The sequence below is a fragment of the Montipora capricornis genome, chromosome 4 (genome assembly GCF_036669925.1).
Source record: "Montipora capricornis isolate CH-2021 chromosome 4, ASM3666992v2, whole genome shotgun sequence".
Taxonomy (NCBI): Eukaryota; Metazoa; Cnidaria; class Anthozoa; order Scleractinia; family Acroporidae; genus Montipora; species Montipora capricornis.
This window is the reverse complement of record NC_090886.1, coordinates 23,959,567-23,975,427: the sequence shown is the minus strand read 5'-3', so window position 1 is coordinate 23,975,427 and position 15,861 is coordinate 23,959,567. Positions and strand designations below refer to the sequence as shown.

Below are 15,861 nucleotides of genomic sequence, written 5' to 3'. Positions count from 1 at the left end.
AACAAACGACCTGATATTTGAGAGGTTCTTTAGGCCAAACAAAAACAACTAAAGAAACAAGGCAAGGGAAATAAACCCAAAGCGCCGGTAGAATTGACAAGTGACGAACTAAAAACACTTTGGAACTAAAAACACTTTGGAATAAAAACACTTTGGAATATCTGAAACACAGTACGTGAAGTAAATTTTATTGAATAAATTGTCGGTTGGGCGATTTTAAACCATTGTTCATTGCTTTCATCGCCCCACTCCATTTGAGCGAAATAAATTTGTCTATCAAACACTACCACGAAAGAAACCTCAGTACCTATGAAATAAACACATTATAGCATGGAAAATGCTTTGTACGATTCTTATGCACTCGTTTCCTATCAGAAAACTCACTCGTTCGCTGCGCTCACTCGCTTGTTTTCTGATACTACTCAACTCGTGAATAAAAATCTTACGCGCGCATTTTCCATGAAGTAATCTCTATATACACCTGGGTGGAGAGAGGCACCGTGAGAGTAAACTGTCTTTCCCAAGAACACAACACAATAGGGCCGTTTATACGAGAGAAAATAAGCCGCGGCTTACTCTGGCCGCGGCTTGCATAAGACGCGAACACCCCGTGTAAATGGTACAAAATCTGCGTTCACGGCTTTCTCAAGCCGCGGCTTATCCTGGCCGGGGAGTTTATACTCGTATAAATAGTTCCTTTCCCGTATTATGTACGCCGTGGCCAGAGTAAGCCGCGGCTTATTTTCTCTCGTATAAAGGGCCCTAATGTCCCCGGCCAGGACCCGAACCCGAACCCGGACCACTCGGTCCGGAGTCGAGCACACTGACCATGAGGCCACCGCGCCTCCACGGGGCGAACATTACTTGCAATAAATATTTGTAATAAAAACTTGAGGCGCTTGCCGGACTTTGTAGAGCCTCAGCAAGCGGGACGCATTGATTCGGACCTACATTAACGACCTAACTCCTTTGGAGGTCTAGTAGCTCAATGGGTACAGAATGTGACCTGTACGATTCCCGCCTAGGACTCTGATTTTTTTCAGTTCTCCTTCGCCCGTTGCCCGTTATCGATCAACTCAACTTGTATTGTAAAACTACAATACATGCTGATTTTCGGTGAGAAAGACAAACTTGAGAACTAGATGAAAACTCCTTGGGGCAGAGGGTTGAGAACCAGAATAAAACATCAACCATGACAACATGCACCTAAGGTACATGTAAGCACGCAAACAAACATTGTGTATTAGCGGGGAAGTGAGTGATCTCTTATGCGGGATATGTAGATCTTAACAAGTGTTATTGAAATCGAAAAAGAAAATTGGGGGTAACCACGCATTTTTAAAAGATTATTCATGAACAATATTTGTAAAAAGCTTTAAAATACAAAACAGACTTACCTGATTAGAGTGTAATGTGAAGTGCTAAGTATCTAACCCATAGGAACCATGTGAGCGTTAGCCCTACTGATGGAAATGCGCACACACAAGGACAAAGAAAACGTTTGCAAAAACGTAATCCTTACTTGTACTCGTACATGTTAATTGCCGTGACTTTAAGATCTTCAGTTCCCACGGCCTGCTCCCGTCTGACCTTGTAGCTCAGTTGGTAGAGCGGCGGAGATCTAACCCGAAGGTCGTGGGTTCAATTCCCACCCTGGTCAGAGTTTTTCTCTGTCCTCGTGTGGGCCCATTTCCATCCGTAGGGCTAACGCTCACATGGTTCATATGGGGTAGATACTTAGCACTTCACATTACACTCTAATCAGACTGTTCCTAGTCTTACTTGATCAATGAGCCTAGTTATGCGTAAAACATGATTATGAGCCATAACTACATGTACCTTTATCTCTCATTTCTCTGTTCATCTTGGTAATCATTCTACTCAGTGGTTCAACATAAGGTTGTAGTTCTTGCAGCTGATGGTTTGAACAGAGGATACATGAATTAACGTTTTTCATCTGTAATAAAAAAACCCAACTCATGATACAAAATACACCTTTTATTCCAGACCCCTTGTGATATAAATAATATTATATGTATAGTGTACGTGTATCAGAGGTGAAATTCAGCCATTTTCTGTTGAAGGACACGTGCATTGGGAAATTTAGATTTGTGCATTTTTGAGTTTACTTTTTCAGTTATGCAATAAATAAGCTACCGTTGCCCAGACTTGCTTTTATCAGTTTGGGGGCTCTTCCTCAATATCTCCCCCTTTTCAGTATTTTGATCCATTGCAAGTTAAGGATCTACAATGTAGTATCCAATCGGCTTTCCTGTTTTAGGCTTTTTTCTTTTTAATATTTGCCCTTTCCACATGCAGTAGGCCTCCTTGCCACACCTCTAATACATTTTTAGTCAAATTGAGGTTAAGCTACGCAATACACCATTCTCTGAGCTATAATTATTGTCTACAAAACCTAAGCCAAACTTCTTGCACCCACCTTGTCCAAGTATGCCTGTTCTTCAGCAGGGTTGAGTGATGCGGGGCTGGCTGCAGGGGCACCAACAGAACCAGGATTCAGTACAGATGCTGGTGAATGAACATTCATTGTACCAGGAGTAGGGACTGAAGAGGATGCAACTGGTGATGCCGCTACACCATGCTGCAAAATGACACAATTACAAAACACTTAAAGACAAACTTTTTAGGAACTCTTCAACACCATCATGAAAATCCTCGAAGGAAAGTGGTTGTCAACAACACTGCAATTTAAGCCACATTGCTTTTCAGAAGACCTTTACCCCACTCTGTATTTAATGACGACTTAAGGTACACTGTAGCAGTTGATCTTTTACAACCGACAGTTTTAACAGCTTTAAAATTTCATTCAATGGGAAAGCTTTTTAATGACTATTTTTACTGCATGTAAGTGGAAATTAATTTCAAAGTTTTATTTCACAGTGTATTAATTTTCTTTCTTTAGCTTTGGTAGTTAAGTTTTTTAAATGTATTCTACATGTAGGCTAATTCACACGATTCATAGGATAAACAATCGTCATATAATTATCATGATAATTTGATTGTGTGTATAAAAATAAAGATTGATAAAAAGTAATTATTGATTGGTGTATTGGTTGATTGAATGACATGGACAGAGAAGGAGAAGACCAAGGAAAGGATAGGTAATGACTATCTTGCTAAACACAGTGACTTTAGTTAACACTTTTCAAGTGTTGTACACACAGTGTACACTACGGTACATCTCACAACTGCAGGGGGACACAGGCTGTCTACCAAGGGAATTGCTTAGAGTGGTGTTAGAAAGAGAAGGCTGTGTGAGTTGGAGTGTCTTTATGATGATGATGATCCTCGTCATCATCAACAACACACAGAAACCCATTGCAAGAAATGAACATGATGGTCCTACCAAGAAGGGAAGAGCACTGTGTTCCTAAGAACTCTAACAACATTTCAACATAGGTCTACTATTCTTGGACAAGTAAACACTCAACTAATGCATTTTTGAGAGTTCAACTTTATCACTATGGCTACTGACAAGTAAAATCTTAACTTATTGTAAACAATTTAGTACCGGAAAAGTTACCCCAGAAGTACATCAAAAGAACAGAAACTTCATCAAAGAGTGCTAATTAATGTACAAATTACATGTACATGTATCCATGCTTCTTTTCAAAAAGTGAGCAGAGACGGGTTAAGAGTACAGCTTCCTGCGCTGATAAAAGCCTTATAAGGTTATGACATTCATTAATTTTACTGATTAACACTTGATGAGTGAAATGACACAGGAAAAGGTAATGTTTTTAAACATGAAACAAACAATTATAATATTTAAAGGGTAAAATCATGCTAAGAGCTTAGTGTAAAGCTCTGTAAATGTACACAAGTCAAGGACTTACCTGAGGAGAGGGAGAAGGGTGCATGACTGGAGATGCAGCAATAGGGGCTGGTGATGGGGCAACAGGAGCCTGACTGGTCTGAGTGGAATGCTGAGCAGACGAAGGAGTTGGTGCTCGCATAGATGTAGAGGTCATGGTTGGTGCAACTGGGGAAGGCACAGGTTGCATTCTCACTGGAACTGGATGCTTGGTTTGTTGTGCTAAAAATAACAGAGCCAAGAATATTAGCACAATCTACACTGTAAATAGAAAGGCATAGCTGTTGCAAGAGAACCATCAACGAATGAAGATAGCTGTTGGTAGAGGTTCATCAACTTACATGTATTATTATTTTCTGTAAATAGACTGTTGTCACTCCCACACAGTGTGGCAAGGGAGCATGTTTGGTATAATTATTTAACAATTATCCATTATTTCATCACCCTGGAGAGATTGCTTGGGAAAAACGTGAAGATCAAAATATTATTCGCATTATTAACGCATGCCTTCCAATTTGCATAGCACAAAAGAGAAAAATCATGTGACAGGTAACACAACAATCAGTTCAACTCATGTTATCATGGTGGAATGCAATCAAGACATGCTTGGAAATGAAGAAACAATCGCCAATGCAAAAAAGTTTTCATGAGACGGATGTGGGTGGTCTTGTGGTGTGAAAAATGGTCCGTGTTGCTACATGTAGCAGTTTTCGGAGGAAGTCATGTTGTTGAATGTAAACAATTTCCTGGAACTGACATGTGCAGAACTCAACCTTGTGATTCTCGCTAATATCCAAAAAAACTTTTTGAAGCGCAACAAAACAAATAAATAAATATAGATAACAAGCATAAGATTCAATGCAAAATCAATCGATCGAGCGATGAGTGATCAAACAAGAAACACTGTATGACACATAATTATCTGAAAGAATGATTCGTTTTTGGTTTTACGGTGTTGTTTGAACGAGTGGACGCTTCTCCAAACGTGTGGTATGTGATATAATTTTATCACACGGTTGCCTACCTGGTTCAAACGAGTGGACTTTTCTAGCGAACGAGTGGGCATCTTTTTACATGGCTGACCAGGTCGGTTGCACAAGTGAGCCAAGCCGCGAGAACAGCTTAAAATTAAAACCTCACGGGTGCCACACGGCTACCACACGGAATTCGGTCATACACGGAAAGTCGTTCATTAGTGTACGTTTTCGCGTGAGAGGTCACAATTTTCTACGTTTATTGAAAAAAAAAGCTGGAAAAACTACCATTTTCCTCCGTGACACACAAAATTACATACATCGCAGGATATACGTTGAGTATGCATGACAAATATTGAGCACACTATGACCATATTTGGACATTGTCACAATGTGTTGAATAATAATCAAAAATATTCAAACAAGTGCGGTAGTCTTATTAACAGATATGCCCCGAGAAAAAGCCATAACTTGATCACTTCCTTGTACACTGTAAATTATGATGAATTGTTATCAACCTCTTATGTCTTGAAATGCAGAAATGCAAATGCAATTATTGGAGGACGTTGAGCAAAATATCGTGATTTGTCAGTGGCGAGCAGATCAGTTATTTGCCGAAGCCGAACTGAGGCAAATAATTGATCTGCGAGACACTGACAAATCACGATATTTTGCAATAACCGAGGTCAATAATATTATTATTGTTCAATCATTCGATCACCGAGTTTGCTTTTTTTGTTTTTGTTTCCGAGAAGCCATAAGCCCGAGCTGCCTTGTAGAGTCGAGTAATGGCACCAATCAATTGGGTTCCTTCTCAGCATGATTATATTTGAAGACTTCAAATTGTACTTACAGTCAAATGTTCAATACCACTAGGCATCAACAAAGCTGAAGAATTTCACAGTTTTCAAAGCGTATCCCGACAAGTGAAGCTTTGGTGTAAAGCTCGCCATTCTTTTTTTTCTGGCTTCACCATAAAACCTCTTCAGTACATATGCATTCGCCAACCTGTCCTTCGCGTCGATGACACGAGTGACTCTTCGTCTACCTTTTTTTCCTTGACATACTTTCGAAATACATTGAAATTTTGTTCCTTTCTTAGTATTCGCACTGTTCTTTCGATCAACTAAAGATGTTAAATCATTCCCTGACAGCTCAGGGAACCGATCTGCCATTTTCTCACAAGAGCGTGATTTCAATTGCACCTGAGCAGAATATTATTTGCAGCAAAACACTTATTTATAGGCAGCTTTTGCAGGTTACGTGGTGGGCTCTAGGCCAACGAAAACGAAGGACAAAATACATCGAATGATAATTGGGTGTTAAAGTTGTACATGTAAGTGGTAAGCAATAATTCAAAATTTTACGTATATGTAGTCCTGGAACTTTTCTGGACAATAATTATTACGCCAGTAAAAAGAGGAAAACCACAGGACCTAAAGTGTAGTACCATCCATTGTACTTGTTACATTTTCCTTCTACTTAAAATCTTTTTTGACAACCCTGAGGAGAAGGGGTTCAGAAACATTTACCAAAATTTCCAGCAACATGATTACATGTACATACATTCACGACTGCAGTGCATGTATACCAAACAGGAAGACTAGATTGAATGATTTTTACTGTCATAAAAAATTATACCAAGACTTTCACTCAACATACAAGCACTGGGATTGCTTGATTCTTGGTCTCATGCTCCTGATCAAATTCAAATGCATCCCGACCGGGACACAATTCCCAGGTTGTTGCCTGTGCCAAGTGTTTTCATGTGATTGTTGAAGGGAAAGTCTAAATACACAAAATGTGTAACAAAGTACATGTACTTCATGTCTGGTCCCTCAGGAAACTGGAGGCTAGTTTTGTTTTCCCTAACTAACAGTTACTGTTTCCCTCGGGACGAAACATTAATTGTATGTTCTACCATACATGCACTTACCTGGAAGAACTGGTTGCTGTTGTACAGGCATTGGTGATCCCACCTGGTTTGAGGGCACATTAAGGGGCTGTGTCATTTGATGATGTGCAGCTTGACTATGTGGTGGAACTCCTAACTGTGGTTGTGTCAGCATATTTGGAGTCTGCAGTTGATGCTGTTGCATTGGCTGTTGCGGTTGTGGTTGTGGCTGCTGGAGGTGCTGGCTGAGAATCTGCTGTCGCGTTAATCCCGACTTGTCGAAAAACACAGGCACCTGCATAGATGGCTGAGACAAGGCACCAACAGGCCTTTGCACAGGCTGTTGAACCTGCTGCAGTGGTAATTGTTGACTGGTACCCTGTGCACCAACAGAGTTCAAGGGTTGTTGCCTGTTTATCTGAGGCCTCATATTTGGCTGTGGAACCATATTGTTTGGTTGTGGCTGTTGTCCTTGGGGTCCTACATGTAGCATCCAAAATAATGACTATGATGATGGTAGACTCATCGAGTATCACTTAGTTAGGTCCGTGGAACTAATTAAAAGTGTGTACAGTTGTCAGCAGGAGAGGGACATCCGTTCTTAGAAGGATTTGAAAGGCAGTGAGATCAAGAACACTCAACATTGCTAGGACATTTAAAGTCACTTCTACATTGTACATGTACAGTGCAGTGAAAGGTAAGCTCATTCCACATACCGGTACCAGTACTTTACCCACCTACATGTACATGTATGGGTTGTTGACATGCATACGTGACTTGTATGTGTATCAATATGAGTACAGTATGTCCATTTTACATGAATATGTGCCTTTGTTAATGGAATTGTTGTGGAATTATATTGCACAACAAAATAATGGTAACGTAAAAGCAACAGCACAAAGCATGAAATTCACATAAAGCTATAAACAACCAACAGGTTTATCACTGAAAAAAGCTCGTGAACACACATTGTAATAATATTATTATGTTACTTTGGCTTTGTAGCAGCACAAAGTAGGATAAACTGTAGCTTTGATGAACCACACAATGTTTTTAAAGTTTTGTTTTTAATGAAGACAATACATGTTTTGGATAAGACAATATCCATCATCAGTTGTACAGTGAGAAATAAAATGAAAACTTAATTCCAGAAAATATCCATCCCCCCCTCCTCCCATCCCAGAATTCCATTTTTGTTGCACACCCCTTGGAAATATTATCATTCTTTGTGGATAGATAGTGCAAGATACATGTACCAAATTTTGATCCATGGTTACGGTTTTGGTGGATACTGTGACCAACACATCACAAGAAGGTATGTCGCCTACATCAAGTAAAGTGTACGCATATCGCAGAATTTGCTATGTGAAAATTATAGATTTAATACCATAAAGAAAAGTAAAAAAGAATGCATTTTCAATTTTTTGTAGCCGTACAATGTAATTCAACAACAATTGGCGTCCCATCGACTGGCGGTGAAATTTGACATGTCGCCAATTTCGAAATTTGCATAATTTCACTTTGCCGGCATTTATTTCTGATGGCATTAGCCTGTGGTAAGTCGCCTTGTACTGCACCTTTAAAATGACGTTGCAAGCACCATGCCTACATTTAAAAACATTTCACCCTCGCACACTACATGGAGTGTAAACAAACTTATGTGAATGGATTTATGTTACTGTACTCGCTATCATTCAGGGCTTCCCTTAAATTACATTTACTTGGACTTATTACAAATGTTATGATTTCTGTGAGATTCAAAACGGGTGTCGCACAAAGTTTTTTCCTTTGTCTTCTGACAGCTTTTATGCGGAAATATTGAATCAGCAAGTTATTTATCTAATTTCTGCTGATTTATATCACACGCAGCTCGCTTAAAATATATTTGCATCCTGAACTATAATTGTTACTGCACTGTTTTCCTCGATCAAGAGTCATTGTCATCGCTATCTCCCGATTCCAAATTTCTGCTAATTCAATGTTGATGCACTCCTTCAGTTCAGAAGCTATTTTTCATGTTTGTGACGTCAACTTAAAAATGCAACGAAATCTTCCAGCTGAAACGATACAGATAGGAGTGAAAGACATACCTGGTGAAGAGCGACAGACTTATTTTCAATCAGTCACAATTAACTTGTCTACTTTCCACAACATGGGCTTCAATCACCAGCTGCTACTCGGGAAAATGATCGGTCTCTAGCGGCGACAGAATACATGTATCAAGCCTAACCAGCACAAAAATATTCATTTTGTGCTTTAAATTAGCAAGATTTAAAGATGTGGGAATGTTTGTCAGAGGAGAGATGTTTGCAGATGCGAGTGGTGAAGTGTCTGTTGGCTGCACCAACATACATGTAACAGGCACTACAGCCTGCACATGAAAACCTATAAATCACTCGCAATTGTAAATCTCCAGGGATAGGGTCCTTGACCCCAAACCAACTCTTCATATCATCATATCATATCATATCATATATCTTTATTTACCCTCGGATTTTTAGAGTAGCTTGGTGTAGCTAATATCTCCGAGCATTTACCCTCCCAACCATGATACATCACAGAAGACAGACCACAACACCGGGAACTACATGCCCTCTTGCTTTTACATGGGGTGAACACCAACTTTTTCTATCACAAGGCCATGCAGAATTAAGAAATTAGTTAGCACTTTTTGCACTGACCTCAGAGACATTAAGTTGGTGTTCACCCAATGTAAAATCAGGAGTTGGTTTGGGGTCAAGGATCCTATCCCTATGCATTTGCGATCACAAGTCATATATAGGTTTTCATGTGCAGGCTGTAGTGCCTGTTATGTTGGTCCAACCAACAGACACTTCGCCACTTGCATCCGCAAACATCTCTCCTCTGACAAACATTCCCACATCTTTAAACACCTGAGAAGTTCTGAAAATTGTTGCTCCCTTAAGTTTGTTCAGAAGATTGTTTCAAAATTCTAGACTCTGCTTCCACAAGCTTCCAACTGAAAATCATGGAAGCCACGCACATCCTTTGGGAGCAGCCTTCCTTAAATTCCCAGGTCAAACATCTTCATTTATCCCTTTCATACTAATTAGCCTGCTTTCTTAGCTTTTACTCCTTTTTTGGTTTGTGCCTTCATCCTTAATTATTCTTGTTAATATCTCACTTTGTTATACTATTTATTGCATATTTTCATTTTATTTCTCACTGTACAACTGACGATGGATGATGTCTGATCTGAAACATGTACTGTATTGTCTTCATTAAAAAATGAACTTCAAAACAATCGTGTGGTTCATCAAAATTATATTACCGGTACTTGCTGAACAGAACAGTGGGCACTTAAAACAAAAAAAACAACTCTCACTAGTTTCTGACTGCTAATGGCATCAATGACATGAAAAATATCAAGGTGTTGTATTTCAAACCTTGCTTGCTTTGATAAAAGAAACCTTATGACTGCTTGATCTTTGCTGTTTTTTCCTCAAACTGATTCTTAAAGAATGATGAACTACATATATGTACATGTACTGTACTGTACTGTACTGTAAGATCACTCGCTGAAAGAACGTTAATAACAAGCTTGCTGCACGCTTTGCCCCAACTAATGAACTAGCTCCAACATCAAGGATGGTGGTGTTCATGAACGCTATCAATACATTTTGAAGGGTACTCGCTTTGCAAACAACAGTAATTTGACAGCCAGACGATTCACTTTTGACATGTCAATGCTTTTCTATAATGATGTGCCTGTTGTTATGGCAGATAACAACAGCACCTATCATTTTCACCAATCAGAATGCTGGCGCTGCATTTAAGAAAAAATGCCATCCTTGCAGGCTCTCATTTTATCCCGCCAGGCCCCTCGCAGTTGAGCAAACTCTGTTTCTTGTGTCTTTGCCACTCATTCTGCAGCGCCAATGAGAGCCACTGCAGTAACAAGTGACTGAGTTACTGTAATAAGGGTAACCTCCTACTCTTTTGCTCCCTCTGCATAATTTTAAAGACACACACCAAGTGCCCCCTCCTTCCCGCACAAAAAAAAAAAGGTCATTCTTGCAAAATATTATATACTTACTTATGTCTCGAATATAGACCAAAAGACGAGCAACATATGAAAGGTACTCCACCTGGATAAAGAAAAACTTGCACTAAATATTTCATTGAATCTAAATACATTCTTACAGCTACATTGTACATCGTATAACATCAAGACCTTCCACATAGAGCTCAGGGCAATTCAACACCATGACGATACACTGTAGGCAACATGCTTAATTTAAGTGTTGTGGGTTTTTTTTTTTTCTTGGTTTGAACCCGTCTAATTTTGATTTTTCCTTTCTCTAATATATATATGTTATTCACCGGCCGGGAGGTCCGTATTGGGAAAAACTGTGCCCGAGGTCTCAAGTACGGCCCGGAGCCACAAGCCGAGGGCCTTACTTGAGACAGAGGGCACAGTTTTTCCCAATACAGACCGACCAAGGCCGGTGAATATCATTTTTATTTATTTCTAAATTCTATTTTTAGAAGGTGGGAGAAACTATTAAGAAAAACTGGAAAAGTCATCTTTTTTTAAAGCTTGGTTGAGTTTCCTCAGCGTTGTTCTCTTTATCCTCTTTGTTTGGGTAATAAAATTCGCTTTCACTGTGATAGTTTTCGTCAGAATCCATTGCTTTTTTATGTGAAAGTTGAACAATAACACTGCTCTATTGCAAAAAACAATTAAGACAAATTGAAACTACGCTCTTTCAATTCGCAACTTCACTCTGCGCTTAGCATAGTTGGTTACCATGACCGTGGTCAGGTGATAGGAAAATACTGCACGCTCCCGGAACCAATCAGATTGCAGGATTCTCAGGATACCGCCCGCTCACGATCAAAGAAATAAATAAAATAGGTTACTGACCAAGCATGAGGTCAAGATGGCTGGATATTGGCCAAGGTCTTTTTTTGCATGTTGGTCCATAAAGACGCAAAAACGAACAAGGTCAATATCCATCCATCTTGACCGAATAAGCTTGGTCAATAAGGGATTTATTATGTGGGATAAAACACCAAAAAATGATCTTTGATCTTGCGGGACCAAGCGAGAAATCCCAAGCGGGCATTGAGATAGCTCCAGCTTGCCCGCTCACGGAGCTACAATAGTCATAATATAATAATCATTATTATAACCTGAAACAAAGAACAAGAAAAAATGAACTGGTTAAAAAAATTTTGAATCAAGACAAAATTTGAAGCATACCATAGATACTTCCTAGATGTAAATAATGTCACAGCAGTACATATCCCACTGAAGTTGAGAAAATGACATTACAGCAAAACCCCATGACTACTAAATATTGTAGATACAGCATCAAAATGGCCATGGTTTAACCTATTGACTTTAATTGAGTTTATGAATACTACTAAGAATATGATAAGCCAGTTACATGTACATGTACTTGGCAACAGCCTGAAGGACAACAGTACTGAACTAACACAATGCAGGATTCAAACCTACAATGTACATGTGTATGACCTCCATAACATCAGTTGGACGCTCAACCCATTCAATGACAAATGCAATAGCAAGAATTTGACACTGAATCTTCAAGTTTAACCTTGTAATTTACTGGTATAATATAACCTATGTCAACCAAAAAATAAATATAAAAATTCAAATGAAGTATTGCAAGAAAATTGATCTGATTGATGAGGTATTCACTTCAAATCAGAATACCGTAAAAACTCGTCGCTAGAAATTGAGGGTGCAGCTTATCTGCGGGAAATTTGAAAAAGGTGTCATGAATTTCAACGCCTTTATCCGTTAAATGACACATTTATAGAAAGTATGTAAATGAATATTACACAAACCTACATGTATAAGGGAGTACTGGTCATTGCTTTTGTAAGTTTGTTGGCTCTTAAAAGAGCGGTTGTTCATATAAGAGTAAGCTTTAATATTACAGCGCTTACAATTGTCGTCCCTAAAAGCGTTAAACCATCTTTGTCGACAGAAACGTCACACTGCATGGAATTTACATTCTCAGGCAAACCTGTTTGCAGCATCGATGAAAGCCTGTAACTTCAACAGTAATTGATCCTCCACGAGCAAGAAAATACCACGCTATTCTCGAGTATTCGCGTGGTAGATGGCCCATTGTTTCTTCACTGTTTAGCACTTCGATAAGAAATTTGACGAACAAAATTAATGGCTTTGTGTCAAATACTGACGAACAAAATAATAAAGACCCTGTTACACTGGGCAATGTTTTGTGCAGTTTATCGCTTTGTGTAAACTCTAAAAACATCAAGCTGCTTCCAGCGTCCAGTTTTCCATTTCGCGTCCGATCTAATGCCTGGTTACTAAGCTTCGAATGGTCCTTTCACGTTCTTGTTGCAATGCAAAATCTATGGAAAAACTGTGTTGAATAAAGAAATTCCTGTCAACAAATACCAGAGAAAGATCAATCTTATGTCAAAGTTGGTAGAAACAATGTTCATTATGTTTAAGTGCTAAAATTGTGGGTAAGACTTTGAGGTTTTTTCCAGTTCAATGTTAATAGTGAGTTTACGTTCGATGAACAGTGGATGATGAAGAAGACTTCTCAAGACACGATTTCTTTTGATTTCTTTCAAGAAAAACTTTCTTCCCAAAATTTGAGCTGCTAAATTCAGGGTGCGGCTTATCTGCGGGGTTTTTACGGTAATTGAATTGAAACGTACATGTAAGACTTCAGTAACCCAATGTCACAGTGACAGATCATCAGCATTGGACTTAAAATATACGATAATTGTTAATTATTATGCATTGGTGTCACCAGCTCGATTTTGATTGGCTATTAGCAGGCAGATAACTTTTGCTTGCTCTGTTTCTCTTAAGTCATACCTGCAGACAATAGATTTTATATAATTAATTTTTATGTAGAATTGACGTCATACCTAGAGACTAGTTTTATGCATGCAAAGTGATGTCACCTAACACACTGACCAGCAGGGAAGAGGAAAAAAGACTGCCAATCTCAGAAACATTCTTTGATTTGCGGCTCATCCAAAGAAATGGATGAGTTAGTCCTCTTGTCCTTACAAGTGCAGCTCAGGAATATGCATAATAAAATAATTACTGGATTCAGTTTTCGCATGATAGCGATAATTATCAAGGCCTCAGTTGGTGTTATCCGCCTCAGCACACAAACTTTGGCAATGATAATTATCGCTCTCATGCTCAAACTCATCCAATAATTGCGTTCTCGAGAGAACTCATCCTAGTTTTCATTTTGCAGGCACGAGAAATCAAGATTTTTTGTGAAGACTGCAAATTGGCCGCCCCTCTAGGTTTTTTCAGGGACTTTGGGCCTCGTTTTCGTGTCCATTTGTCACGTCATGCTTGTTCTCTTTTGTGGCTTCTTTCGTTGTTTTCCACTTTTTGGGATTTTCTTTGAAGTTGTTTGTAACTCTGATTGCATTCAACAAAAAGGAGAATGCAGTCCCAATGCATCCTGGAGTGAGAGTTTTTGGTAAGGCGAAAACAAATTACATCATTGCAAAGCACATGTATACCAGACGATTTGTTCGCTATCGCTTGTTTCTAGTCATTTTTATTCTGGACCGAGCGTGACCTGTTTGGTCAGGATGTGAGATGATGTGCCTTTGTTACATAGCTGATACAACATTATTTATTCTGTTCACGAACTTAACTTTCAATCGCCTTGGCTTTGGGATGTTAACCGTACGCGTGGGAACAACCATATTTCATTGGCTATAGTTTGATTACATTTGGTGACTTTAATTTATAGTTGCAGTGGCCACAAATAGTTCAGTCTGTTTCCGGCGAAGGTCGAAATTGAATCGATGGAATAGTACTCTGAAGCCAAGACCTATAAGAGTAAGCCAGAACTAAGGAAGGGCAATCTAAAAGCTGACTTATTTTTATTCATCAGCGGAAATAATAATTAATGCCAGTCCCACAGAGTTTGTCCGGGAGTTTGTTAAAATAAACCACGGATAAATGGAAACGCGAGAGCAAATTTTACAGATATTAGCTGATATTTGTGCTTCCAGCTCAGAATACACGGAGTACTAGATGTAACACAAGTATTCTTTTTAAATGTATCCTTTATGCTAATATCACAGGCGGAGAACGCACTACTAATCTTTGATTACTACTAGTTAATTATTTTTATGCTCTTCAGATGTGCCAAATGCTGGAACGAAAAGCCCTTGGCTTTGAAAGCCAATAAAGTTGGTAAAAATACCCTTAACAACAATAACAATAACGATGATGATGAGAACAATTGCATGCCCAGGTCACTGATACAATGTATCTTTGCCAACCCTCTCTAGAAATTGTTGATTGGCCAAGTCCCTCAATTTCAATGGCTACAGTGCCTTTACATTTTTAAAGGGATAAGCTTTTTTTTAAAATATAAAGGGGGTTGGATGGAGGTAGACACAAAAATTGAATGTTTTTGTGATTGATCGATTTGTGTTTATATAACAAGCTCATAATGCGAGCATTTTGATTGGTTCTCACCCATGACCTACTGTATTAGAGCACAGACACACAGCTGACATCATCATCAAAAACCATTAATTCTTTATTATACAAAACAAATTGATTCCACGTTACTGTGCGTCTGTTCAGTAATAGATCAAAATGTCAAAAATACGTCAAAATGTGGGAAGAACATCAGTGACACTCGGCTTTTGCCAGTACTTTTTTGTTGTTACCACATTTTGAAGTCATCTGTGATCTATTACTGAACAGAAACACGGCAACATGGAATCTACTTCTTAAATATTTAGTCTGGAAGTTGCGACTCAAAAATTCTAACATGTTAAGTAGTAAGCATCTCCAACGAAAGTGAAATACCAGATGAATTTCAGCTTTTGGCTTACTGAGACACACATAATATCGTCACTTACCTTATTGTTGGCTTTGGAGTAGACTTGGCTCTCCATCTCATTTGGGTTCTTCATCATCACATTTGGATTCCCTGATCTTTTTACTGCATCCTCACTGATCATGAAAACGGAAGTTCCAATTGCGTAGTTACGAAAAATGTAAAACCAATTTAACACACCAACAAGAAAGAGACCTATCGATAAGCAATACTTAACATTGTACCGAAGCATCGTCTGTGCGGGTTAAGAATGATATACTTACATTTGAGCAAGAACTTTTTGCCGGAATG

At 38.9% G+C, this 15,861-nt stretch overlaps 1 protein-coding gene across 2 annotated transcripts in view; it reads right to left on the bottom strand.

Annotated features, from left to right (window-relative positions):
• The window catches only part of LOC138045794 (mediator of RNA polymerase II transcription subunit 15-like), a 30,809-nt gene that overhangs the window by 14,901 nt on the left and 47 nt on the right, over positions 1–15,861 (bottom strand). The window contains exons 1-7 of one of the 2 annotated variants that reach the window (XM_068892418.1): positions 15,834–15,861; positions 15,593–15,686; positions 10,761–10,812; positions 6,746–7,183; positions 3,858–4,057; positions 2,441–2,602; positions 1,840–1,915 (exon numbers count right to left, since the gene is read on the bottom strand). The exon at positions 15,834–15,861 is cut by the window's right edge and continues 47 nt beyond it. In XM_068892418.1, the coding sequence (XP_068748519.1) occupies positions 1,840–1,915; positions 2,441–2,602; positions 3,858–4,057; positions 6,746–7,183; positions 10,761–10,812; positions 15,593–15,686; positions 15,834–15,861 (1,050 nt within the window). Of the gene's footprint in view, positions 1–1,839; positions 1,916–2,440; positions 2,603–3,857; positions 4,058–6,745; positions 7,184–10,760; positions 10,813–11,930; positions 11,954–15,592; positions 15,687–15,833 lie in introns of those variants that run through there. The other variant, XM_068892419.1, reaches the window with a different exon arrangement.